A 26789-nucleotide genomic window follows, 5' to 3' on the forward strand; every position below is an offset into this window, starting at 1 on the left:
TCATATCTTTGCTTCAGAGCTAGGTAGCGGTCAAGAGCAAGTCCATTTCATTTAAAAATAAATAAAACGTGCTCACCTGAAAAATGTTTTGAAATGGCGATTACGCCCTTTCTATTAAACTCCGATGATATTATTACGTTGTAAGTGAAACAAAGTCTTGTTTAACAAACTACCGTGTTTCATTTGTCCTAATAGACCTATGGGCAAAATTATGTCGTTGCTTATAGCCACTCGATAAAAAGTTATATTCAAACTGACTTAACAGGATGTGAACTGTTGCAAGCCTAGTCGTTTAACAGACTCGTGCGCAACTCGTACGCGCACGTCTCACGCGTTTTATTGCACTTTTAAAACTAACAAACATTTCAGTTCCTCCTTGCGCTATGATTTTGAGAATTTAAAAACTCCTGGCGTGCTCTTCTTTTGCGGCTTACTTTCTGCCACCTAGAAAAAAAATTATATTTACTAAATTTGTCAGCAGATATCGCCTACATCAAATCGTAAAAGAAAAATATCAAGTAGGTACCTCTCTACGAGAATAGGCCACTTCCACACAATTCCCCATCTTTCTATCCTTTGCTTTGGCCGAAGAAATTAAAAACATTAAAAAATAAAAAGAAATAAAAAATAAAAATCACAAAAAAATAAAAAAGCGTCTTCTTGAACAAAACATCATAAGGAAACCTGCATTCAAAGATTCCACAATGCGCCAAGGTGGGCCAAGTCGTGGCACTATTAATTCTCATACAATATCTGGAAGCAGTCGTCAGCGGTACTATGGTGACATGCGCGCGCCACTTTTGCGGTAACAATAAGTGAAGTAAGACCTAACGTGCGGCTCCCGGACCACTGCAGGGCTTCTATAAGCGTCTAATTTAAAAGCGCCCTTAGTACGAACAATATTTTCGACTCAATGTAGTTAATTACCACCAATTATCTGATAATTAGAAAAGAAAGCTTAAATACCCACTACCCGCTGCTAGGCCGTTATAAAAAAAGGTAGCTTTGCTTTACGTGCTAATAGAGAAAGCAAAAAAAAAAAATGTTAAATTGTGTTCTTCGTTGACCTGTTAACTTTTGTAACGGACTTAAATTGTTTAATAGTAAATTAATACTCACAGTCCGTTCTCCTAATAGCAACCTGGCCTTATCCTCTTCGTGTGGCTCAGGCGCAGCCGCCGCACGCCTGTGCAGCTGCAGCTTTTGTCTGATCGTTTGAGATAGGATCTCTCTGCATAAAATAGGAAACTAATTACATCACTATTCTATAGCACTAAAACCAGTAACACTTTTTCTTTAAGGTTTTACGACTTATTTTTACATTATATAAATACAATTTATGAACCCTTTCTGAAATAAATTATTATGATTATTATTATTATACTAAAAACAAGCTAAAAGTAATTTATCCCTAATGCATATGTCTCTCGTTATCAATACTAAAACTTTAGATTTAATTTTAATTAAATTTTTCATTGAATTGATATTCAATTATTTTTTGTGAAATTACTCGACTAGTTTGTTGTAATTATTAATACAAAGATCGAACACGCCCAACGAATCTGCCCAACGCCAAATTTAACATCTTAAATTAGCTATGTATGTGACATGCAATAAATGAATTATTATTATTATTAACACTTAGATAAAATTCCTTCGATCCGGCCGAATTTGAAACGTCTTCTAGCAAACCGTGCCAGACACTATGCCAACTTAGCCACATAACAAACCAGCGGACCTCACAAATTTTTCAATGAGCTTGTTGTAAGATCTTTGCATTTGGTTTTCAACGACTTTTTAGCCGTAATGCCACCTATGAGAAATCTATGAAAGTTCGAAGAAATCTATGGAACTACGGAAATGAAAGTATTTTTTCGTAAGGTTAGGTCATCAACAAGGTATGTATAATATTATTACCACCCTGTTCTGAATTCCGAACTATAGTTACAAAAAATAAAACATCGAACACTAAGAAAAAATCCTTCTATCTTTGTATTAATAATTATAACAAACTAGGAGAGTAATTTCACAAAAAATAATTGAATATCATGGTGAAACATGTGACATTCAACAAAAACTTAAAAAATACAGTTATTAAAGGACATCTCTAGTCAGCTGCTGGTAGCTGTAAAGGTTGAGTGTAGAAATAGATTTCTCAACGATGGGGCTACGGCAAAAAAGTCGTTAAAAATCAGCATGGACCACTCAAAAGGACTGATAATCGCAATACAAGACAGCATAGTCGGGTATTTAGTACCTATTGGTACATCAGATGTCGCAACGAGTACATTAAATTGCTTGACATTGACAAGCTGCAATTTTTCAAAACTAATCTAATTTCTAGTGATAACAAACAAATCAACTAGTTGGCGCTTATGGCATAGATTTTTATGGATAGTGCCAGTTATTCTTTTATTTTGTTTTAGTTAGTTAGGATTAGCGCCATCTACCCATAACCGAAAGCGTTAATTTGTAAATTTGTTTCGAACACACAATGCCATCTATTGACATGCATATTTCGTCGCTTAAGCGAGAGGCGACCACAGTTTTCGACATATTTTTTAACATTTTAATATTGTTTTATTTTTCATGTATTTATGCTCAAAAATGCGTATTTTAGGCTCTATAAATTTGTAAACACATACACAACTCGCAAAAGGACTGTTGAGCTCAAAACTTAGCCACGAAAGTGCGGTTTAATTCCGTTGTTTATAATGCCAAATCGCTAGGTGTCTTCGTGTAGTATTAAAGTTGGACCCTTTTCTAAACACATTTTTGCAATAAAAATATTTTTGAAATTTTTTGTGATGCGGCGGTTTAGCATTTAAGGGACGATTTGTCAAAGTTCACAAATAAATTTTAGTTCATGATTTGAATAATGTTACAAGGACAAAAATTGACTTCTCATATTTCTTATAATATGTATACATATAAAGAAGAATTTGTTGATATTCACAACCAATTGCACAATATTAAGTACTTCCAGGTTATTGATAAGCACCGTCTAGATATACCGAATTTTAACCGCAGATTAAGCTCTGCTGCATACGTAGTCCGTAGAATACGTGAGCTTGCCGATGTAGCTACTGCTAGACTAGTTTACTTCAGTTACTTCCATAATATAATGTCCTACGGGATTCTCATGTGGGGTAAAGCGGCAGATATACAAACCATATTTGTGTTGCAAAAACGAGCGATTTGTTCTGTATACCGTTTAGGTTCTAAGGTTTCTCTCAGAGATAAGTTCAAGGAGACTGCTATCATGACTGTGGCTGATGCCACACTGTAGTCAGTACATATACTCAAATATTTTGTATGTCCGTAAAAAACTACATAATTTCGTTAAGAAAGAAGATATCGATAATATTAACCTTAGAACTAAGTCCAAACTCATGGTACAACGATTTCGTTTAACTAAGGTAAACGATTCTTTTATACGTTTCGCAATAAGATTCCGGAGAATATATTAAGATTATCATTTCCTAAGTTTAAAACTTTAAAAAAAAAAGTATTTTCATTGAAAAGTCATTATTACAAAATTGAAGTATGTTCTAGATGAAGAAGTATGGAAAGACAACAAGAGTCTAAATTCCCCACAATTATTATTCAAAGTGTATTCCATAGCATTTAAGTTTATTTAAAAAGAGCAAGCCCTAGTTTCTTGCTCGTTCTTCTCAGTGAGGTCAGCGTAGTGAACGAGCAGTAGCTTAAAAAATGACGTTTTCAAGTTTGACTTTGACTTTAACCTTTTCAGTTACGATCTGTAATGGAGATTGACAATTCTCTTGAGTTATTGAGCCATGGTTTCAGTGAATTCATAGAGACCTGAACCAAACACATAACTGTACACAAAACATAGCAACGTTATTTTTCAAAGTATCAATAGCAGCTGTCAGTTTTTGTTATCTCTAATTGATCATCCGACTATAATCACAGACAGGTTATAAAAATAACCAACGAGAGTGAAAGAGACAAACAGAATGGGAGTATAGAACCATTCATCCAACTATCTTTATAAAAGTGTTTACCTTCTGGTATCAGTCTTGGTAGCTAAAAGTAAATCCAACCAAGTCCAAGTAACGTTATGGTACTCCAACGTAGGCAGCACCAAGGGTATATCTCGTACATCCTCTAGATTCTTCTCCTTACTGCCCTTGTATGAAACTCGTACTGGCACTTCCGGGATCTTTATATAGATGAATAGCTTGTTCTTCTCTGCTCGCTCCTGTCGGTTTAAGACCATTATTTGTAAGAGTGATGGTGCTTTGACAAATAGGGTAGGCACGCACGTTAGATACAAAAAACAGCGTACTCCAAGAAGTCAATAGTTACCATCCGTAAGTAAGCGAACATAAAAGGACATCGGGACCATTTTTCTTCAAAAATAGTTGACGAGTTAGGTAGTCTGCAGAATGTTCTGTTAGTTACCATATTATTGTAATGTCACCGGATTTCCATAATATCGCACTGCTTTTACAATAGTGTTGTATCTCAAAATATGTGAAATTGAAGATTATACTCTTGCTGAACGTAAAATTTTATTCTCTACACGTGAATAAAACCGTCGTTAGAATATTGTAAGAAACAATTAAAGCATAATGTCGTCTACTTAAGGGAAAACTACATAAGTTAAATTTTCCACAAAAAGTCTTTAATTTATATAGCTATGGTAAGAAAATCACTATCTTTCTGCACGTGAAGCTCAATAACAAAAAGCCATAAACTTAATAAGAGTTTTATCTGCAGAAAGATGGTGAATTTCTTACAACTGGTAGATAATTTGGAGATTTTTTGTGGAAAATGTCACTTATGTGGTTTTACCTTTATGCAGACGATATCTACTTAACTCAAATTGAGACAAACTTTTCGTGAGCTAGTACTGGACAAAACAGTCCTTAATCAAAAATATTACATTACAATGAATATTACATTTTTTCCTTTTTATTTGTAAATATATTTGGCAAGTAGGAAATTATTTAGATGTCTGTATTAAACTTTAACTTATACATACATTTTAATAACCTTTCACAAGAAGCGAGTAATTCGTTTTCAATTCATTCTAAAAAAATACACTTTTTGAGTTAATACACTATTGTATTAATTGTGCGATATATCAAATTTAAAGTCGGTCGATGTAAATCAAATAAATATTCGTTTAATGACAGAACCCAGAGATAGAGATAGAGACACGAAATATGAAAAGAGCTGATGGTTTTTTAACAACTGAAACAAATAATCAATCATAGCCGGGAAACAATATTAGTGGCAGAAGAGCTCCTTGTGAAAGAGTTCGTCCAGGAAAGTACTGCTACCTTACCTACTTCTGCCTCCAAGCAGTAATGTGAGCGTTACTGCGTTCCGGTTGAAGGGTAAGGGTGCTGGTGAAATTACAGGCCCATGGGACAGTACTCATAAAATCTGTGATATTCAAAGCTCTGAATGGCACTGCAACTGTTATGGACAGGCGTGTCGCTTACCACCAGGCGCACGACTTGTTCGTCCCGTCACTCGATATTATATTTTTTTTTAAATCATCCCGATTAAATAAATGAAAACCGCTTTGAGATGAGTCCCACCCATTTAGAAGCTACGATGCCACAGACAGCAACACAAATATATAGACATAAGCTTCAAACTTATAACTACCCTCTATTTGCGACAGAGTTTCAAAAAATACACATTCAATATACAAATCATAATAATAGACAAAGTATTGATAATCTTTAATGTTAGTAATAAATATTACGTTTCATTTTTATACTATTTTTATACTTAAAAAAAACATTATAATAACGTTTCCAATTTCGTATGGCGATCTTTTCTTTCATTGATATACCATGTTCAAATAAAAGATAGTGTGGATAAACATCTAAAAGCTTACTATACCTTCATTTTCTCAACATCATCTTTATCCTTCTTATCCCTCTTCACATAGAAGTTGGAGTTAGAGTCTTTTCCTTTCTTCTTGGTCTTCTTAGATCCCGCTGTGACCAGACTAGCGGTGCTGGCCCCAGCCTTAAGAGTGCCTTCCTCCTCATCTCCATCTTCGATAGAATCAGGGTCGCGCTCCGGGAAACAGAACTTGAGCATTGTGTTGAAGAACTTCTTTGTTAAACCTGTAGAGAACAAAGCTTTTATGCTTGACATGATTATGACGACATGGGTACTGGCTTATACGCCAAGCATTTTAGCCACATTTATACTAATTTCAGGGTGCTAGTCGTTACTAATCATACAACAGGCCTCTGCTTCTACTTCCGCACGCTTTTTCATATCTTTTTCCGTTTCTGCTTCCGCAAAATTTATAACAGAACTTTAATCGGAAGTTTACAACATTCGCGACGGATCAGACCCTGGTGCGGATTACTAGGCGGTGAGGCTCACATTTTTTAGTAATTATGTTGTGTAATAAATGAAATTGGGAATTAAATTAATTGAATCACTTAAATTATGAAACCAAAAACAAGCCTTGTTGGGAACTATTTTGTTGAATTCTCTATAGTATTTACACTTCCGCTTCCACATCCGCTTTTGTTTCCGTTTCTGCTAAGATTTACTTTTGACATCTGTTTCCGTTTCTGTTTCCATTATGACAGTTTCGTTGCATCACTAGTCATAACTCTTCACTCATGTAACACTACGATTAACTTGTTCAGCACTTAAAGCTTTGTACAGGGCTTTATTTCTCCACGCTGTCTTCGCTTCTGCATCTATTACACGTGCAGTCAGTATACGTGCTTGAACGCTATTCAAAGTCCCGAAGTCTATTTATGGGATGTCTGACAACAAGATAGGTAGACGACTCATAAAAATGTCGTGAATATATCGTCGGTGTTTTATAGAAAGGGCGAAAGCGCCATTTCGACCGCCACATTTCATCGAGTGGCTATAAGTAACTACATAATTTTGCTTAGCGGTCTATTCGGACAAACGAAACAGGGTAGTTTGATAAACAAGAGTTTGTTTCACTTTCAACGTAATAATATTATCAAAGGGAGTTTTCACGACAGTTATAAAATATTAGCGTCCTATTTGAAATTCAATTTTAAAACTGAAACTTAATAAAAGCCCAAAAAATAAATTTTAAAACAGGACGTAAATATTTTAAAACAGTCGTTAAAACCTAAAAATTGCTCTCTTTAATTTTTTCCAAAAGTGCGCCTTTCCCCCTATCTAGAAAACACCGACGATATAATAATGTTAATTGTGGAGGCGTTCCTACAAGAAAAACATGAAGATGAAGTAGAGAAACGGCGAATCTAATAAGTCGATCGACCTTATAATTAGTTATAGTTCCCTCCACATTTAATTGTGGATGGAAATACAAACGGCAAGTGAGATATTGATGAAAGGTACAGGAACGTACCGATCCGGATGGGCACGATGTTAACCTCGAAGTGCTCTTTGACGGAGATGCCTCCAACGGGCGGGCGATCACGGCAGAACACACGCAGCGCCGCTCGCCGAGCCACCGGGGCGCGTCCTGATGGCGCCTGCGGCACCAGGACCTGCTCGTGCAAGGTTTAGGGCGTTGGTTTTTGTTTGTTATTATCAATAAATAAATAGGACTTAGGACAGGATTTGCAACAATAGTTCCGAAATTTACCGCTAGATGGCATTGGCATAGAAAATACAATATCTGAATTTCGATGTTAACTTTTTTTTATATTAGTGGCTTTGCCTTCGCATTTAGCCAATGAAAGGGTTTTGAAAGCAGAATTACAGATTATGGAAGTGGTATGAAATTTGGATGAAGCAGGGTTGGGAAGGTGGGTAGCTATTATATATAAAAGTTGATATTATAATGTTCAATAAATAAGGCCAGAATATTGTAAACATCTTTCTTGCAAAAATATAATAAACTTGTTATGGAGGTGGGGAGTGCGACACTAATTGCCAGGAGTTCGGATATGAAAGTATCGTGGTCAATTGAGGGGCAGGAGAAGAAGATATGATTTAGATCCCCATAGGTCCCGCATGAACATGCAGGGTCAGGAACAATTTTGTGGGCAGGAGTTGTCACGTGACCAAGTCGTAGTCTACAAATAATGGAGGTACTTTTGATGTTAAGATTTTCCCTAGTGTAATGTGTAATGTAAACCTGTCACTAGTATTTTGTATGAAACTGATCTATTCTTCTACTTGTATATAGTTATCTGTGATCTGTCCAACGGCAGCATTTCTACGGTTATCCTCATTACTAAGGAATAATTTCGAACTCTCGCCCATATTTCGGGACAAGTTACGAGAACACCTCAGAATGAGTGTCTTTTTGCACCCACCGGAATTTGTATTGATAAATCACGTTATCTTCGCCGAATTCCATTCCATTGTTTGATTCCTGGATGTGGTAAGGGGGCACCAGCTAGCCGAGCAAACCTCTACACCCCCTCCTCTGTAGTAGGACTTTATTTATCACACATATGTATATAGATAATTGAATTTAGACTATTCATATTCCCTGTACATCTAGCGCACCCTAGGCAACAATCAGCGAGAATCTTACACCAATTGCCAAATCTTTTCATCACGATGGCACACATGTCCCACAGTTCGATACGATAAGGAAAAAGGACAAAATAATTCTTAGTTGTGGAGTTAGTTTAGATATTATTTGTTATTCTTAGCTAAGGTTATATTAGCAATATTTATTAAATACGGTCAATTAAAATCAGATTAGTTTCGAATTTCATCTACGTTAGCCTATACAGTACAACTTTTTTACATACAACATATATACATAACCTTAGTACAGAGTACTAAAAACCGACCTCAAAAGTCATTCATCCCTAGTTTGCCACCCTTAGAGGTGAAATATTTTCTTCAAATTGAAATGGGACCACTCCTGAAGTGTCTTCTTTCCAACAAAAAAAGAATCCTCAAAATCGGTTCACGAAAGCTGAAGTTATCGCGTAACATGCATACAAAAAAACATACAATCTAATTGTGAACCTCCTCCTTTTTTGAAGTCGGTTGTAAATATGGCAATAAGTAAATAAATTTAATTTCCGGTTTTCCGGTTTAGCATCATCCCCTAGTTCAGTAAATATTGACCTTCAAAACGGTCTATTAGAACCCCTGCAATTTCCAAATAAGACTCGCTAATAATTTTGTAAAAAAAATCATCAGGTATTTTTTTTAAAACTGACAAAATCACTCATTAATATTATCATTAATTCATTCATTCGTTCATCCACTCAGCCATTCATTTATTAACGTAATTAATTACCTCCGGGAAAGGCTCGTTGGGGAGCAAGTTTGTAACTCTTACATAACCAACTTCCAATTGATGCTCTACAGAATCGTCCGACCGCGAGGTTTTCGTGTACCTGTTGTAAAATAACGAAGGGTTATATGAGTAAAGAAACATAATCTGCAGATTGTTGACGAAAGAATTAGTGATATTATAGAATGTGGGTAGTGGAAATGAGTTCAAATGTGTAAGTAATTTTGTGAAAATGTTCAACTAATGTCTGCCTTTTTTTTAAGATGGAGTAAAATGGCAGTTCATTGCGTAAAAGTGTTGCCCGCTTGCAAGCACTTAGTGATTTATATCGATTATCGACTCAATGTTGGTTACGCTTATGAATAAATAGTCAAACTTGTTTCATTTGAATCATCATCCGCACATTATTCGCCCAACTGTTGGGCACAAGTTCATTTGAATTGATTATTTTGAAGATTCATACACTACATTTAGCAGCATGTGTATAAAAAATACAATGTCGTTATTAAAATGTGTATGACTAAAAATTTATTTCGATACTAATACCAATAGACCAATTGTCAAAATAAAATAAAGAATACAATAATGTAATTGATAATCATTAGAACGTCCCATCATTCACAATTCAGACATTTTTGGCAAAATTTTATCTACTTTAACAATCTATCTATAGAAATGTCGACAACAACCACATGACTATTTACAATTTTACTAAAACTGACAGCCCTGCAAATTTCATTGTACTCAATCATAAAAAAAGCAAACTATAGATCTAACGGCAAGTCACTCCGTAAAACTTAGCTCGATTAGATGACAGGTCAGTTAAAAAGAAAGTTTAGTTCAAGCGTTATTTTGATGGTGTCGTGGTAAGGCGGCGCCAGAGGCGGGAAAGCGAGAGACGCACAGGAAGTTGGTGAGCAGCAGGTCGGCGATGCCCAGCTGGCCGTCGGCGTCGGTGAGGCGCCAGCGCGCCGACTTGAAGCAGATCTCGTTGTAGCGGTGCGGGGGGGCGTAAGCCGAGCGGGGCGCGGGGGCGGGGCCGCGCGCCTGCTGGCACGCCTCCCGCCACGCGCGCACCATGGCGTCCAGCTCCTCGCCCAGAGACCACACCGTCTCCTTGCACTCGTTCACCTGAGACGTTCTTTCTCCACTCAGAGTCCAAGTCAAGTAACCAGAAACATCTCAGTCATTCTCGGAGTACACTCCGTTCAACCATTTATTTTACTTTTGACAGTTCGAATTCCAATCAATTAGTGATGTCCTAATACGTTTCCGAATCGATTTTTTATAACAATCGATTTTATTTATGAAGAATTTTTAATCGCTGGTCCAAAAAAGAAGATATTGTCTGATTTAGATTGTGATGTTGCGTTTAACAATTTGTGTACTCAAGAATCAGTAATTAATGTCAATGAGGTTTCAAGTGATGATTACCATTCATATGGAGAAGAACCCGACGATTCATTATAATAAACAATAAAAATATATTTATTATTATAATTTATTAGACAGGTACTAAAATTTATCAACTTGAATAATCTTCGTTACATAATCTATTGGCTTGATAAATATCGGATAAATAAATAATATAAATATCGTGTAATTATTAAACAATATTTTACAATACAGCACTCGAATATGAAATAATTTTGCAGCAATGTAGCTATCCGAGAATGACCGATCTACATCTCCCAAGAGGCTTACAAAGAGCACGCGGATTGCGGCCGTTGTATGGAATATTCAACTCTCAGTTAATGATGTACGAAATTAAAAGTAATCATCAAGCTTTCTTGCAATTCAAATCTTTATTTCGAACAAAAATCCACGGCGTGTTAGTAAAGTTTTTAACATCTCACAGCATCAACACTTTTATCATACCTGATCGTCAAGCGCTGTTAGTTCAGCAATAGCAACGGGGTCGTCCATGACAAGACTTCTTTTCTTCAAATAATACTCCTTCTCCAGTCGCCGTAGACGCGCTAACGACTCCCGAACCTAAACACATAACAATCGTAATATTAAGTTTATTAAATATCCCAATATTTTACTACCACGATATGTAATTGAAGAAGAAGAAGAAGAAGAAGAAGAAGAAGCACACAATATCACGTCACATCGCATAATAGTGAGAGATTCATACAGGCTCATAGCGTATAATGAAGTGGTCTCGTCTACCCATCTCGCTCTAACATACGTGTATACTACACTTGCATTGCCAATCTATGGGTACCTATATACTAAATCTATGGGCTATCTAGTACATTTTAATTTGCCTTATCGTTATTAATACCGGTTATAGGCATGTTCCTACTGTTGGTCGTTTTCTTATTCTTGTAGTAGGTTTTATTTATTTTGTAGCAGTTTGCAGCAGACAAGTGTTACCTGCGTCTGCAGCTGGTGTATGAGGTGCCGGGGATCCTGGTCCTGGTGCAGCTGCAGCTGGAAGCGCATGCGCGCGCGTCGCTCTAGCGTGCGACGGCGTTCTGGTTCCACGTGCAGCACTACGTTGTTTACTACGTCCAGCAGCATCGCGTACTGAGGCACCAAGTAGAGATAAGTTAGTATACTTAGCTATAAACATGGTACTGTAGTCTAGGCTCTACTCTATGAGTAGAATCACTGGCTGAATAAATAGTTTTGTAATTAGAATGTGTTTTGAAAAATGAAGTAAGAAAACAATGGAGCATCTTGAGATAACGAAATATAACCAAACACTGAAAGTATGTTAAAAAGTGCAATAAAGTAAATTTTGAAGATTATTCCAGTTTCAATTCATAAAAGTACCTCTCGCTACGCAATCCGAGCTACGTCCCAGTTACAGTACTTACCATGGTTACATTTTTATGTCACATTGTACAGCGCCTCTGGCGGCCACGAGAAGTATTATTTTAGAAGGTACAAAGAAAAATTCGCAAAGTCGGCTAGTTCGTTCCATGGTTTAGTTGGCATAGCATCTGGTACAGTTTGTTGAAAGACGTTAACTTGAATTCAACCAGATCAAAGGAATTTTTTCCAAGTGTTCGATTTTTATAACAAACTATGCTCCGTCCAACCATTTATTTAACTTTTGACATATCGTCGCCATACTTTCTCAAACCCGTATCTTAAAAAGCAAAGTAACTGAAACGCAAAAAATGGATTGTATATACAAATTTTGCAGGCTGATTTCGCATCACATTTCCTTCATATTCACACACTGGCTTTTACCTATTCTTAAAGTAATACATCCAAATTAACAGCCTTGATAAGAAATTTAAAATAAATAGAAATTCTTCCCATCTCCTGAATAATTAATCTTTATAAGATAAGTGTTTGAGAAAGAAAGGCGTCGATATGCATGCTTCTGAAATTTCGTAATTATTAACATACAACCGTAGACAAAAATGCAATACTTCCTGGATTCTTTTATTTTTAATTTTAGTGAAGCGGCGTGCTCTTTAGCTCGGTTAATTCGACCCCTCCTACGTAAAGTATCGTATGTCAAAATTGCCAAGTTTACAGGGGAGCGTTTTCAACTTCTGAATTCACTGAAATAAGCATAATACGTGACTTTAGCATTTCTCAGTTTTATTCGGCAAAGCTTGTTACTCACACAGAGTATTATACAATTCTAGATATCGGTTAGATGATCTATTAGACGATCACTCTATGTGAGTAACGAGTGAATTCAGAACTCTCAAATACTCCCCTGTAAACTTGGCAATTTCGACATACGATCCTTTACGTAGGAGGGGTCGAATTATCGAGCCAACAGATTATGTAACCAAGATTATTCAAGTTGATAAATTTTGGTATGTACCTGTCCAATAAATTATAATGAAATGAAGTAAATTATAATCTAAATATAATATAAATCTATCAGGGCTCTCACCTGCAAAGAGTTGGTGCAGACGTCCAAGTCATGATGCATAAGGGTAAAGGAGTCGTAGGGCTCCTGCGTTTGCGCCCAGCAGGCGCCGCCGCTGCGCGTCGTCTCCGCCTCCTCATGCGAGATGTAGTAGAACTCCATAGCGCAGCGGGAAACTATTCTTTGCAACTAAAAAAACAGAATAGACAGAACAATCAGAAAATCAGAACAGACTCTGACACGGGCCGGGTGGTAAAGAAAGGGAAAGCCCACCTGCGCGAGGCCGGCGTCGGCGCTGGGCCCCACAGTGCGGCCGATGACCCCGCCGGCCGAGTGGCCGCTGCCTACCAGCCGCGGCACGTCGGGCAGGGTGCTGATCTCGGCGCTGGCCCAGCGCTCCTCGATCTCCTCCACCGACACCCACTGGATGTTCTCTGCGCGAGTGAAGGGCACAGATCGTACGTCAAATAAAGACTAACTGCGGGCCAAGTTATCGAGTTATCGAAATTCTCCTATGTGTTTTTGTTAAATATCTTTGTACTGGATTTTTCGGGATTCTGAAGAAGTGAAGTGTTTATAAAATTTGTATAATTGATTAAACGTTTAGTTCAGTTATTTCTATTTTTTTTTTTAAAGCATTATAATGCGTGTTACTGAGAACGTACCGCGTGCTCGACTTACGCACAGAATATTGTTACAGGACATAAAGCGGAAGCCAAAGAGGCTCACCGTCGAGCTGGTCCTTGTCGCCGGCGCTGACGGTGGCGTAGTACTGCATGGCGGACAGCGCGCCGCTCCAGGCCGTGGCGGCCGGCGCCTTGCGCACGCGCTGGCGCACCTCGGCGCGCGCCGCGCACAGGATCACGTAGCCGCGCGTCTCGCAGCCCTTCAGCACCACTTGCGAGTTCACCAGCTCGACTGTTCCGGCGAACAGGCCAATGTCTTATCAGTGGCTGCGGACGTCGACTCGGACGTTATTTCTTTATTTGGCACGTTTTCTTCAAACATTCGGATAAACGAAAGTACTTTGAAATTCTTTTCTGTTATTTAATTGTTTTGCATTTTTTATATTTTCTTCGCGAAAGTGAGTTCTAGTGAGAAGAGCGAAAATTCGATCATGGACTGTACTCCGCTTAATTTAAAACAAAAAGCTGAATTTGTCATGGAAATCTTTATATACTTTTTTTAATATATTATACATTCTCCTATAATAATAAAAAAATAATAATAAAAATCTTTATTGCATTTCAAAAATTATAGTACAATGAACATGGTTGGAGCCCTCTAGTAAGTAAAATGTACCTGTGTCAGAGGACTCCGCTCCTCCATAAATAGAACTTCAGATACAATTTTTAAAATTACAATTAGAAATTGGTTAGTAATTTAAAAAAAAAAAACAAATGCTTAGTTGTTAATGTTAGTTGGTACAAATGGGTACTTGTTTATTTTACTATTTAGGTTTGAATTCTCCAACTTTACCAATTACGGGTTAGAAGGAACTTATTAAAAATGTATGTGTGTCGTATGTGAGCGTGTGTGTGTGTATGTGTTATTCTCCTGCATTATTTAGTCTTTTATTATTTCGTTGCGTTGAGATAAACACTATATATATACCTCGGCAGAAGCAGGAATTGCCCGAGTTTAAACTCAAAGTCATCTGGCAATCCTTCACTTCCCGACCTCTGCAATGTACTATTTTTTGGAAGAAGTCAGTTTACTGTCAAGGGCGAGGTCGCTGGACTCACTGAGGCAGGCCGTGTGCGCGTTGTCGTCGTCCAGCACGTGGCGCGGGTGCGGCGCGTGCGCCGTCTGCTCGGCGTCGGCGCCGCCCAGCTCGTCGCTGAACACCACGGGCGCCTCGCCGCCCGCCTCGGCCACCAGCGCCAGCAGCATGCCTTCCGCGCCGGCACCGGGGCCGCTGCCCTGGAATCGGACCCGTTCGGCTGATTTCAGCTCACGAATTATGGGATCTGAACACCGAACCGTTCATTTCTTCTCACTTGAGTGGAAGCGGAAGGCGGCGGTGAGACGACGTCGGACTCCCTCTGGTGCTTCGGCGAAGTCGCCGGCTTCTCTTCCTCTTTCAGCGCTTTGGTCGATAGATTCTTCTTCAGTTGCTGCAAAGTACACAAATATCTCAACAAAAATATCAACTTCCCGGCTCACACTAAGGTAAAAACCACAGACATATAGATATATGTCTGTGGTTTTTACCTTAGTGTGTTTACCTTAGTTTATCCAGATGGATAGACGGCGCAAGTGTACGTACTTCGCGTGCCCAAAGTAAGTGAAACTCACTTACTTGCCGCTGCTACACTTCAGAACGCGCTCGACCGTTATCGTAGATAAACACCAGTAGAAAACGCGAAAAACGCATAAACGCAAAAGCACCATAATTGTGGGTAAACGGGTAAACAGAGACGTTTCCTTCCACGGGCAAGTGATTTTGTAATCAGAAGATGTATAATTTATTATCAAAACAATTATTTTGATTTTTAATGAATTTCGAGATGCCTCCTGATTTGTAGAGCCTCATGATTTGTAATACATTACGGCTTTTACTTCGTGCGATATATTTGTGATCCTTTGTTAATACGCCATGAATATCGAACGAGCGCACTTGCATTCAGTTTCCGTGGTACGGCCGCTTGTAAATTTCTTTGGCCAAATTTAACATTTAGTGATGTATACGTTAGGCAACACTGTTCTCGATTCTGATCGATTTTGAAAACAAAGGGACGAAAATTATTATGCCCTTAGCAATATTATAAAAATATTCTATAACTCTTTTGTTATAACGTTTAGTAACGTTTCGTTGTTTTTTCAGTTTTGTAGTATCTATTACCAACAGTATCTTTAATTTCGATAATTTTTGCAGCACGTTGCCTCGAATATCCGAATATAGTGAGCAAATAATTACATACATCGCCGGATATCTAGTACGAGTGATACAAAAAAATATATAATGCAAAGAATTAACAGTGCGCTGTCTTTACAAAAATCTGGAGTTGGTCATACGTATGAGTTCGTTGCTTCCGAGGACGAAGGTGGTCTAGTTTATCCCACCTAAGATGCTATCCAAATATGCAGAGAAGCAGAGTTAGAAATCCGAGAAATAATAAAGAAATAACAAAAAAATCACACGAGGCCATCATTAAGTAAACCTCTTCTGCAACACAAGCACTGGAAATACGACCCTAATGGCAGGGACTTAGTATGATTTCGAGTGCTTTAAACCATACTCAGATCCTGACTTGAGCATTGAGTAGAGTTCTAGAATACGACCCTTAGTTGCCGCTTCTACGCTTCAGAACAAGGACGAAGGTGTTCTATTTTATCCCACCAAAGATGCTATCCAAATATGCAGAGTAGCAGAATTAGAAATCCTAGAAATCCGAGAAATCATGATCAAATGACAAAAACTTTTACAATGTCGGCCTCTTCTTTCGGTCGGTTACTTAAGTAAACCTCTTGTGATTAGTAAGATTTTGGATATTTTGTCAGCAGTAACATTTTCAGTTGTCTTGCCATTCACCAATTTGATCAATCACCGACGGAAAACCATCTAGTAAAAATTAAGGCAGTTGCAAGTTCGTATCTTGACGTGGGTTTTCATTATTCAAGCCAATCGATAAGATCTTTTATTACAAAAAGACAGTATATACTTGGTACTTGTGTAACGGGCTGGTGTCCGCAACTCGACAACAAGGCGCCTATTTTGCGTGTGGAAGACAGTATATAATAAACTTATATTATTTCAAGGACAATAATTGTAATATTTGAAGTTGATAAAAAATTAAAGTTTAAATTATTAAGTAATCAAATTTTTTTTAAAAACAACTTTTAATAAAGGACGTAACTATATTGTTTTGGTATTTTTCTACTATATTAATATTTCACGACTACTTGTAATGAACGAATACTTGAATAGATAGTTCTTGTGACGTCATGGTGGATACATAAAATGTGCCACGCTCGGTTTTCATACAAATTGCTGTACTTGCGGCGTCTATCTAGATATCTGTCTGTGGTAAAAACGGAGATCCGCAGTACAACACACGCGAATAACAAATCACAAATTGATAATTTATTCCAGTATTCAGAAGGTTGTTACCAACAAATTTTAATATAATTTTTTATTGAATAAAAAACATCTTTGAATACTGTTTTCTTTGATATAATTTTATGTTACTACGTCAACTATTGTTATTCATCTCAGTAACGATCATAATTATTCCTGGACATTGTGTTTTAAATTGTAATATTGTAGCATTGACAATAATATAGAGATATATAAGAATATTAAATAAAGTATTATTTTCTATTTTACTTTAATTTTATTTAAACAGAGAAAAATTGGAAAATGATTAGCGACACATTTGCCATGTAAGAAACAATGTTTCGTTCGTATTATCACCAGCCTGTTATACGTCCCATTACTGGACACGGATCTCCTGTAAGGAGGTTTAACCCATATTTCGCTACGCTGACCTAATATGGTAAAACTACATAGATTTTCCAAGAGCTGTGCACATTCTACGACGTAATTTTACCACGATATCTTCCTTCGCCGTTAACAAAAGGTGCTTGTGCATAACTTAGAAATAATGATCATAGATACATGCCGCCACATGGATTCGAACCGACGACCTGTTAATTGAAAAACAACCGTTTTGCCACTGGGCTTCATTTACTTACTAATTTAGCGTTATTAGATGGTATATACAATTTTTATTGTCCAACAGTTTATTTTGAGATTATTGGCTTTACTTAAGACTATTCTAAGAGGGTGACGGTCTGGTGAGCTGTAATACATGTTAGGTGCCTAGTACAAGCCTAGTAAGTGTATATTTCCTTATGTTGAGAAAATAAACCATTATATTATTTACTGTGTCAAGAAATCTCACCTGAGTTTTAATGTAGGTGTCGATAAGAGCGAACGCCAAGTCCCTGTTGAGTTTGGTCCAGGCGCCGCGCAAATCGTGGACGGCCAGGCGATGCGTGGGCGCCGGCGCGGTGCCGCCGCTAGCCTCGCGGCCGTAAGACACTCGGCGTACGGAGAGGCAGTAGCACTTCTCCATAGCTACCGAGTTTGAGTCTATGGGGTTCTGAAAATTGCCCGGGTAAATTATGAACGAAAGGCTCGCAAGATAGATCGATTCATCCGAAGAACAGAGTCCGATGTGATTATATAGCGAAAAGAGGATGTGATTATATAGCGAAAAGAGGATGTGATTATATAGCGAAAAGAGAACAAGTTACGAGAATAATTTCCTTATACAAACTAAGGCCTATGTAAAGGTGTTTTGAGAATTTATATTTCATTTCACTTGTTTCATTTCGGAAATATAAAATCGAACAACGGTCTATCTGACATCTACAGCGAAGAAGAACGAACGAAATGTACTATGTCCTGAGAACAAGTAGTCAAGCATATAGACCTTTGTTGTACGGATGAGTCGAGACTTAAAACCTTTTTTTACTGACGTCACTAAGAATGCCGCCGATACCGAGAAATACAAAGTAAACCGAATTGTAAGTTCATGGCATCTATACCTTATTTTATCAATAAAATTAAGACATCTTGACATGAATACTTCTTAATTTCTTCTCGATATTCTCGATATATTTCTTAAAATCCAAACTAATATGTAATATAAATGGCAAAGTAACTCTGTATAGTAGATAACTGTATATTAGTTTACATATACTATACAGTTATTAGACAACTGTATAGTAAATAACTGTATATTACTAAACCGCTGAACCAGTATTGATCAATTGGTATGAAGGTAGATGAGACCTAGGAGAAGGACATGGGCTACTTAATATCGCGCAATAGGTACTTTACACATACTAAAGATTTTTTATAGTAACTGAAGAAAATAAAACATGTTTACTATACAATATACATTTTTCAAATGGCTGTAATTTCAGTTGTAAAAAAATTAATTCTGAAATAAAGCCTGCTAAAGTCTGCCGCTCGACCCAAATTAAAATGAACCGTATTAGTACGGGAAAAATTTGAACTCAACCACACGCAAAATAGGCGCTTTGTCGTCGAGTTGCGGATACCAGCCCGTTGCACCAAGTACCAAGTACGTATCTTCTATTGAAGTTTTTTAAAACGTTGGAAGAACGTTTAACTACAATCTGACCCGATATTAAGCAACGATGTACTTGTTCACCTGTAACTTTTTCCGTGTAGTCCTATGAAAGGTTTTTGTTTAATTGACGACAAACACTGTTAATTAAAACAATAAAAGGCCTTGCACATTTTAAGTAAAAATCTTGTATATTATGGCCTTTAACCCAACAATTACATGCTATACTTTGGTAGCGGTAGAGCTTCTTGTGAAAGAGTTCGTCCTGGGAACTACTGCCACCTTATTTACCACCCTATTTCTGCCGCCAAGCAGTAATGTGAGGATTATTTATTTATTATTATATTATATTATATTATTATATTACTACGTTCTAGTTTAGAAGGGTAAAGGCGCAGGTGACATTACAGGTACATGAGAATTGTCAACTTATGTCTCGCGGTGACGGCCGCAGTGGCAATGCCCCTAAGATCTTTGCGATTTAAAGCTCTGAATGGCACTTCAACTGTTGTGGATAAGCGTGTCGGTTACCACCAGGCGCACGACTTGTTCGTCCCGTCACTAGGTACAATAAAAAAAGACGAAAACACCAACCTCGTTGTCCTTAAATTCTCCATCCAACCCCAAACTCTCACTATCTCCATTAACGGTCAATTTGTCATCAAGATTTTGCGCAGGAGTTTTCAACCATATCTGCGCGTCATTTAGATCGCAATTCATATACACGGTGGTCCAGTTGGCTCGTGGCCGTCGAATAAGTCCATCCGTGGTTGGTACAAGGATTAGACGGTGTTTGGAGCCACATGTGACGCGAGCACCGAGCATTTCTATGCCACGCTGTTTCGATGATGAAGACCAGTAGCATACCTAAAGAAGGTGAACAATTTCACTGCATAAAAATAGACACATAGACAACCACAAATTCACGAGAGAAACAAAAGTAGGCCATATAAATATTTCTCCCTACCCAGGAATCGAACCAGGGACTTAAGCGTGGCAAAGCAGCATGGAACTGTTCGCCCACGGCAGTTAAATCTATTGAAAGTTGCTTCTTAATTAGGCAAATTTTAGTATTAATAAAAGCGAAATGACCCAGATATAAAAGTTCTTTGTTAACTGGGCAAGTTATACCAAAGTATGACAATTTACACATACCTGTAGATTGTGCAAAGTCAAAGAGACGCTGACATTGCGATAGTGGCGCGACAGCTGCGGTTTGCGCGGGCGCACGTTGTTGAACACGCGACCGCGACGCGTCGGGCGCGTGATGCCGGAGAGGATCAGCTTTAGGCTCTCGAACCATCTACACAAATTACGCGGCGTATCGTATCAGCTGAAAGTTATATTGCTGAACATTCCAAAACAACTTGGACATAAGAACCGGGAGTAGATGTTTAAAGAACACGTGCTGTCGACGAAAAAGCTACATTAAAAAATGTTGTTTAACTAGATATTTATACTGTTTTTTTAAGGACGGAGTAAAATGACAGTTCATAGCGCAAAAGTGTTGCCCGCTTGCAAGTAGCTAGTGATTGCAGTCGACAAATATTTTATCGACTATCGATTGAATGTTGGTTATTCGTCCAACTGTTGGGCACAGGGTCACTTGAATTGTCAAAATTATAAAATTGACACATACTCTACATTTAGAACTATGTCTATTGAAAATACAAGGAGGAGACATATTTTAAAGTTTTCATTTTAATTTAATATACATAATAAAATCCGCCTGCTTTATTAAATGTACATGAATAAAAATTGATTACGGTACTAGTAGAGCAACTGTCAAAATAAGAATAAAGAAGCCAATAACGCAATTAGTAACCATTACAACGTCGACGAACATTCACAATTCAGACATTTTTGGCAAAATTTTATCGAATTTCACAATCTATCGATAAAATTATGGACAACAACTACATGACTATTAAAACTTCATGAAAACTGGCAACCCGGCAAATCGACCCCTCCTACGTAAAGTATCGTATGTCGAAATTGCCAAGTTTACAGGGAAGCATTTTAATTCTGAATTCACTGAAATGAACATAACACGTGACTTTAGCAATTCTCAGTTGCTGAATAGTAAAGCTCGTTACTCACATAGAGTATTATAAAATACTAGATATCGGTTAGATGATCTATGGTGATCATTCTTTCAGTGAATTCAGAACTTTAAAATGCTCCGCTGTAAACTTGGCAATTTCAACATACGATACTTTACGTAGGAGGGGTCGAAATATCATTTTACTCCGTCTTCAAAAAACACGGACTATAAGCTTACCTGAGAGTGCTCCCAAAGAGCAACAGGTCTGGGCCATCATGATCCATGGGTTTGGTGTCCATGCTCAAATGCAGATCAAGACTTTGTGAACGGAATGCTCTGTAGGAGTCGTGTTCCTATGACAAAAAACAATTAGCTTGAGCTAATTTCATACGTACATACGTGTACTTATCCGTGTCCTTTTGAGGAAAGCTGCCCGCCAAAAATTCGGACCTCCAATAGGAAGGTTCCGAGGTGGAATGCAAAACTGAGAAAGTTAAGAGAGAAAACTCGAAGGCTCTTCAATAGGGTCAAACTAACAAAGGAATGCGAGACCGACAAGAAGGCCCTAACTAACTATAAGAAGGAGATAAGGAAGTCCAAGCGCTAATCCAGCAACGACGCTACATTCACCTCGCATTGAAGACTGAAACAGAGCCGCCAACATAATAAGACCCCGACAAGTGACTTGGGCCATAAGCTCGTTTAAATCGTACAAATCCCCTGGTGAGGACAGTATTACTCCCATCTTACTGCAGCAAGGCATAAGTGTACTCTTGCCAAACATATCGATGCAATAGACATCGCGTAAAGTTGTATTTATACCGAAGGTAGGCAGAAAGGACTACTCTCTTGCTAAGTCCTTTAGACCCATCTGCCTAACCTCAATTTTGCTTAAGGCAATGGAGAAGGTACTTGACAATCACATGAGGGCTTCGTCCTTAATATATAGTCCTATCCATCACACTCAACACGCCTATCAGAGTGGAAAGTCCACAGAGACAGCTTTGCTCCACCTTGTGGACAGGGTTGAAAGAGCGTTTGAGGACAAACAAATAGCACTGTGTGCCTTTCTAGTCATTGAGGGTGCATTTGACAATACACCCATCCAAACTCTGGTGAAGGGCGTAACCTGCAAAGGTGTGGATACTTCAACCACGAGAGGGGTACAGAACATGCTTTTAAGCCGCAGGGCCAGTATCTCGTTACATGGGGACCGGCTTGCGGCCTCCACAGTAAGGGGTTGCCCGCAAGATGGGGTAATTTCTCCTCTCCTGTGGACTCTTGCTGTGGATCAGCTCCTGTATAGGTTGGCTGAACTGAATATTAACGCTCAGGGTTATGCGTATGACCTGGTGATCACAGTTCAAGGGCACTGCCAAAGTACTATATCATCAATTATGCAAAGAACACTTGACACCATTACCGCGTGGTGTCAAGATAACGAATTATCAATCAATGCGGAAAAGACAACCATTGTCCCCTTCACCAGGAGACGGAAACTAGACAAACTAGTGGAACCAATTCTTGGTGGCAGGGCTGTGGGCTTTTCCGCAGAAGTCAAATATCTAGGGATAACTCTAGATCAAACCCTAAGGTGGAACCACCATATAGCTAACACGATCAACAAGGCCAAAATGGCCTATGGCCACTAAGATAGCCGTATGGCGGGACAGCGTTGGGGTCAGTGATGACCAGATCACCATTCAGATCAGTCAATGGTCGCAGTGATGAGGGGTTGCATAGGCCCTGAATAAAGCCACCCTAATAATAATAATAATAATAATAGTAATAGAAAAAAGTAATAGAGTCTAAAATAAATATAATATATGTATTACGTTGCAGTACAAGCTATTTGTACCCTTTAATAATACATTGTGTATTAAGGACGGCAAATAAGAAAACACGAACATTAGAAGCCCGAAGCCGAAGGCTGAGGGCTTGAATAACTCGAGTTTTGTATTTTTTTACCGTCCGTGATACATAGTGTTTTTCATCACATTTGCGAGGAAACAAATACAATATTTATTTTTTGTACAACTAAATATAGTTCACAACACAATAATTATGGATTTTGCAAATGGGGGGTTTTTTGTTTATTTTATTTTTTTTGTCAACAGTAGGCCAGCTAGCTATTCTTCCATAGATGATACAACTCAAACTAAAATGTTGTAAATAGCAAAGACGCATACAGCCATGACGGACTGTAAAAAAATGTTAAATTTTTATACAGAAAATAATTAAAATCAATTATAAGAAATTCTTAATAATAAGTATTTAAGTAGTATGTGGCTGAATGACAATTAATTTTCTGTTTAGATAACATTTTAAGCGAATGTTTAATTTTGAACTTAAGTAACCTCAAATTACATACTTTATTAATACAATTTAAAAAAACTCCTTACCGACTATGGCTGTGATAGGAAGAAAAAAGGTCAAGGGTTTTATTTGGCATTATAGTCAAGTTAGCCACCTTGCAATCATACTATTTACGAGCAAGTGTGATGAAAAATTTGCTAGGATCACCTGGTTGCCGCAACCCAACAGCTCGAGTTGTGCTCACCTGGTTGCTGGAGTACTCCGGCAGGCGCGTGGGCGCGCAGGGGGCCACGGCGTGGTGGTCCCGCGGGTCGCCCACGCACTGCCAGCCCAACTTCACGGACAGGCGCAGCGAGGGCACCCGCAGGACGCGGCAGTCGTCGTACTTGCTCGCTGTTCTCACGAACACGTTCAGTTCGCCAAGGAAGCCGAGCTTGCCTGTCCGAACAATGCAGTATTTCGAGTCTTTGAGAGTTCTGGTCGAGAACTTCGAGTAATCGTACAGGTGTGACGTCATTTCAGTTCGGTTTCGAATACGGCAGTTTGACGTTCGATTCGGGTGTTGTGAATAAAAATGAAAAGAAATCGGTCGACAACCTAGTTATCGTAAGGTATCGTAATCGACCCCCAGGTCTTACCATTAGTCCAATCCAGCACAAGATCAGTCCAAGTAACCTCCATCTCTTCTGTAGTATTATACGGGTCCAGAGACACATGAAGTAGGCAGGTGAACTTCGCACAGTTAGCAGTTAATCTCCCGTGCATCAACAAACGGACTTTATCCCACCATGCCAGTGGCGCTGAAGGGTCCAGCGATGGCCTTGAGACTTGGTCGAAAGCTGGAATATAAGGGAATATTAATTATCGAAAAAAGAGCTTTAGCAAAACAGCTTGGTGAATATGGAATCTACCTCGTATACACGTCATCGCCTGTTTCGCATGTCTTTTACGCAACAAGACGCAATGTATAAAGATAATTTTCCACAGCGACCACAAGTGCAAACAAATTGACGATTGCAATAAAAGAGTAACCTAGTTAGGGTATACTGGTGTTAAAATGTGGTCATTCTTGTAGTACAAATTTGACCACATTTTGTTTCCCCAAAAATGTATGACTTTCGCTATTCTCAGTTTTATTCGGAAAAGCTAGTTAGTCACATAGAGTATTGTAAAATCCTAGATATCGATTGGATGAACAAACACAATTTATTTTATAATTTTATACTATATAACGCGGATGAGCGTCCACAAGCAGGTAAACTAAAGTGAGACTGGACGGGTCGGGTGACAGTATAGAATTATAAAATACACTGTGATTGTTCATGTAACCGATATCTAGGATTTTACAATACTTTATGTGACTACGTAGTTTTTCCGAATAAAACTGAGAAATGCGAAAGTCGCATGCGAAAGTCGCGTGTTATGCTCATTTCACTGAATACAAAACTTTAAAACGCTCCTCTGTAAACTTGGCAATTAAAGTAGGAGGGGTCGATTTGTGGCCATGAATTCTCGCCTTAAAACATGAGTGCCAGTCTTTTAGATCAGCGCGACCCGGTATCGTGCCATCAAAATAAAATACTGGGTCGCAACATTCCCGCCTTGTTTCAAAATAATACCTACTATCGATCGACGCATCGTACGAGTAAGTATTCGTTAACGGCGCCTGACAACTGACTGACATGAGAGCACCAGCAAGAACGACAGCCGAAGAAATACTAACACTTTAGAACTTGATTAATGATTCTATCAACAAAAATAACATTATTTTACTTAATGTAACCAGCTTGGGTTTTAAAGTATTGAGTAGGTCACGAAGAAGCAGTATGAAAATTACCGGGCCGTGGGAGAACAATGTTTAGGAAACACTGTTCTAGATTAATCCTATAGTTACTTTGAACGACACCACCGCAAGAACGTGTCAGACGACTTACCAAGGTTGCAATGCGCAATTACAGGCTCCCAACAAGGCCCGAATGAGTAGCTGTACTCGTACATTTCGCAACAAAGATCATAGTACCACTTGAGTGGCATCATGCTTCGCTCCAATTCTTGCTCGCCCCATGGGGAACCTTGATCTATTAGCACTGTTCGGACGGCTAGAATGAAAAAAAAACAGTGAGTAAATTATACTTATATGGTTCGTAATAAAGTAGATAATTGTGTAACCAGACTAATACCCCAAAAGTAAAGTAGTTCCGCCACTTATTGACCTTCTAAAGATTTGACGCACGTCAAATTTCGTAGCTGTCTAAGAACGACACCACGGAAAGTAGTACGAATATCTACCAAGCCACATAATGGCCACGAGCAGGCTGAGGCTTCGGATTTGCACTTTTGAGTGCAAATCCGAATAATGCAGGGGAACCCGAAAATTGTCTACTAGTGCGATGTATGATGACAAATTTAGTTCCTGCTTGGGAACTGCTTCAGCCTACAAAATAGGACATCACATCGTGAGACGATGTGATGTCCTATTTATTATTATTATTAGGACGCGTTCCAACAAATTGTCGTGCAGTTTAAAGTGTCGTGACTTGTATATTTAAATGAAGTTGTTCACATATAGAACAATACGATTAATTGTCGTTCACGACTTTTTTGACGTTACGACGACATACTGTCGTGACAATGGGAAGAGCTAAAACGACAGTCGTCTGACGAGAAATAAAATGTTATGATAAAAATGTGACAGACAATCGCAGCTTCAAATGAATCTGTCGAGAAAAAGACACAGCGGTTGCCGTCAACCGATAAATTGTCGTAGAACGATAAAATAAACGTCCACGACACAGTCACGACAGACATTAGCTGTAGAGCTCCCTGTGAAAGAGTTCGTCCAGGGAAGTACTGCCACCTTACCTATTTCTGCCGCCAAGCAGTAATGTCAGCTTTACTGTGTTCAGGTTTTGAAGGGTAAGGGTACTGGTAAAATTGTACAGGCACATGGGACATGTCAACTTATGTCTCAGGGTGACGGGCGCAGTGGCAATGCCCCTCAGATCTTTGCGATTTAAAGCTCTGAGGACACTGCAATTGTTATGGACAGGCGTGTAGCTTACCATATATCTCGACTTGTTCGTCCCGGCACTTGATATGACACAAAAAAAAAAGGTTACGACATAGAATATTTTCGCAATGAGCAAGGTGACTAGCCGTTCTGGGTGACTCACCTCTAGGTGGAGGCATCTCTTCCGCAGCCAACACAGTGCCCCACATGCGCAGCTCGCTCATGTTGAGCAGCGGCTGCGG

At 38.6% G+C, this 26789-nt stretch overlaps 1 protein-coding gene across 1 annotated transcript; it reads right to left on the reverse strand.

Moving 5' to 3' along the window:
- On the reverse strand, positions 1-26783 carry LOC113237352 (protein KIAA0100). The gene is made up of 22 exons (XM_026473772.1): positions 26711-26783; positions 25472-25636; positions 24176-24376; positions 23782-23975; positions 21459-21574; positions 20333-20480; positions 19772-20044; positions 17981-18181; positions 15074-15190; positions 14819-14996; positions 13803-13991; positions 13347-13507; positions 13098-13262; positions 11609-11761; positions 11105-11221; positions 10131-10357; positions 9230-9329; positions 7367-7508; positions 5887-6116; positions 4029-4225; positions 1120-1231; positions 1-444 (listed from the first exon to the last, which is right to left on the reverse strand). Exons 1-22 carry the CDS (start codon positions 26769-26771, stop codon positions 382-384), a joined length of 3510 nt encoding a protein of 1169 aa, XP_026329557.1. The 5' UTR covers positions 26772-26783; the 3' UTR covers positions 1-381.
- Between the last annotated feature and the right edge of the window lie 6 nt (positions 26784-26789).

The sequence above is a fragment of the Hyposmocoma kahamanoa genome, unplaced genomic scaffold (assembly GCF_003589595.1).
Source record: "Hyposmocoma kahamanoa isolate Upper Pololo Valley unplaced genomic scaffold, ASM358959v1 93, whole genome shotgun sequence".
NCBI lineage: Eukaryota > Metazoa > Arthropoda > Insecta > Lepidoptera > Cosmopterigidae > Hyposmocoma > Hyposmocoma kahamanoa.

Excerpts from the sequence above, each read along its gene's own strand:
- LOC113237352 (XM_026473772.1), bottom strand. The coding sequence starts at position 26,771 with ATGAGCGAGCTGCGCATGTGGGGCACTGTGTTGGCTGCGGAAGAGATG. Across the intron at positions 20,481-21,458 it reads CTCTTTGGGAGCACTCTCAG|ATGGTTCGAGAGCCTAAAGC; the intron begins GTAAGCTTATAG and ends TAATTTGTGTAG. Across the intron at positions 11,222-11,608 it reads TACACCAGCTGCAGACGCAG|GTTCGGGAGTCGTTAGCGCG; the intron begins GTAACACTTGTC and ends TTATGTGTTTAG.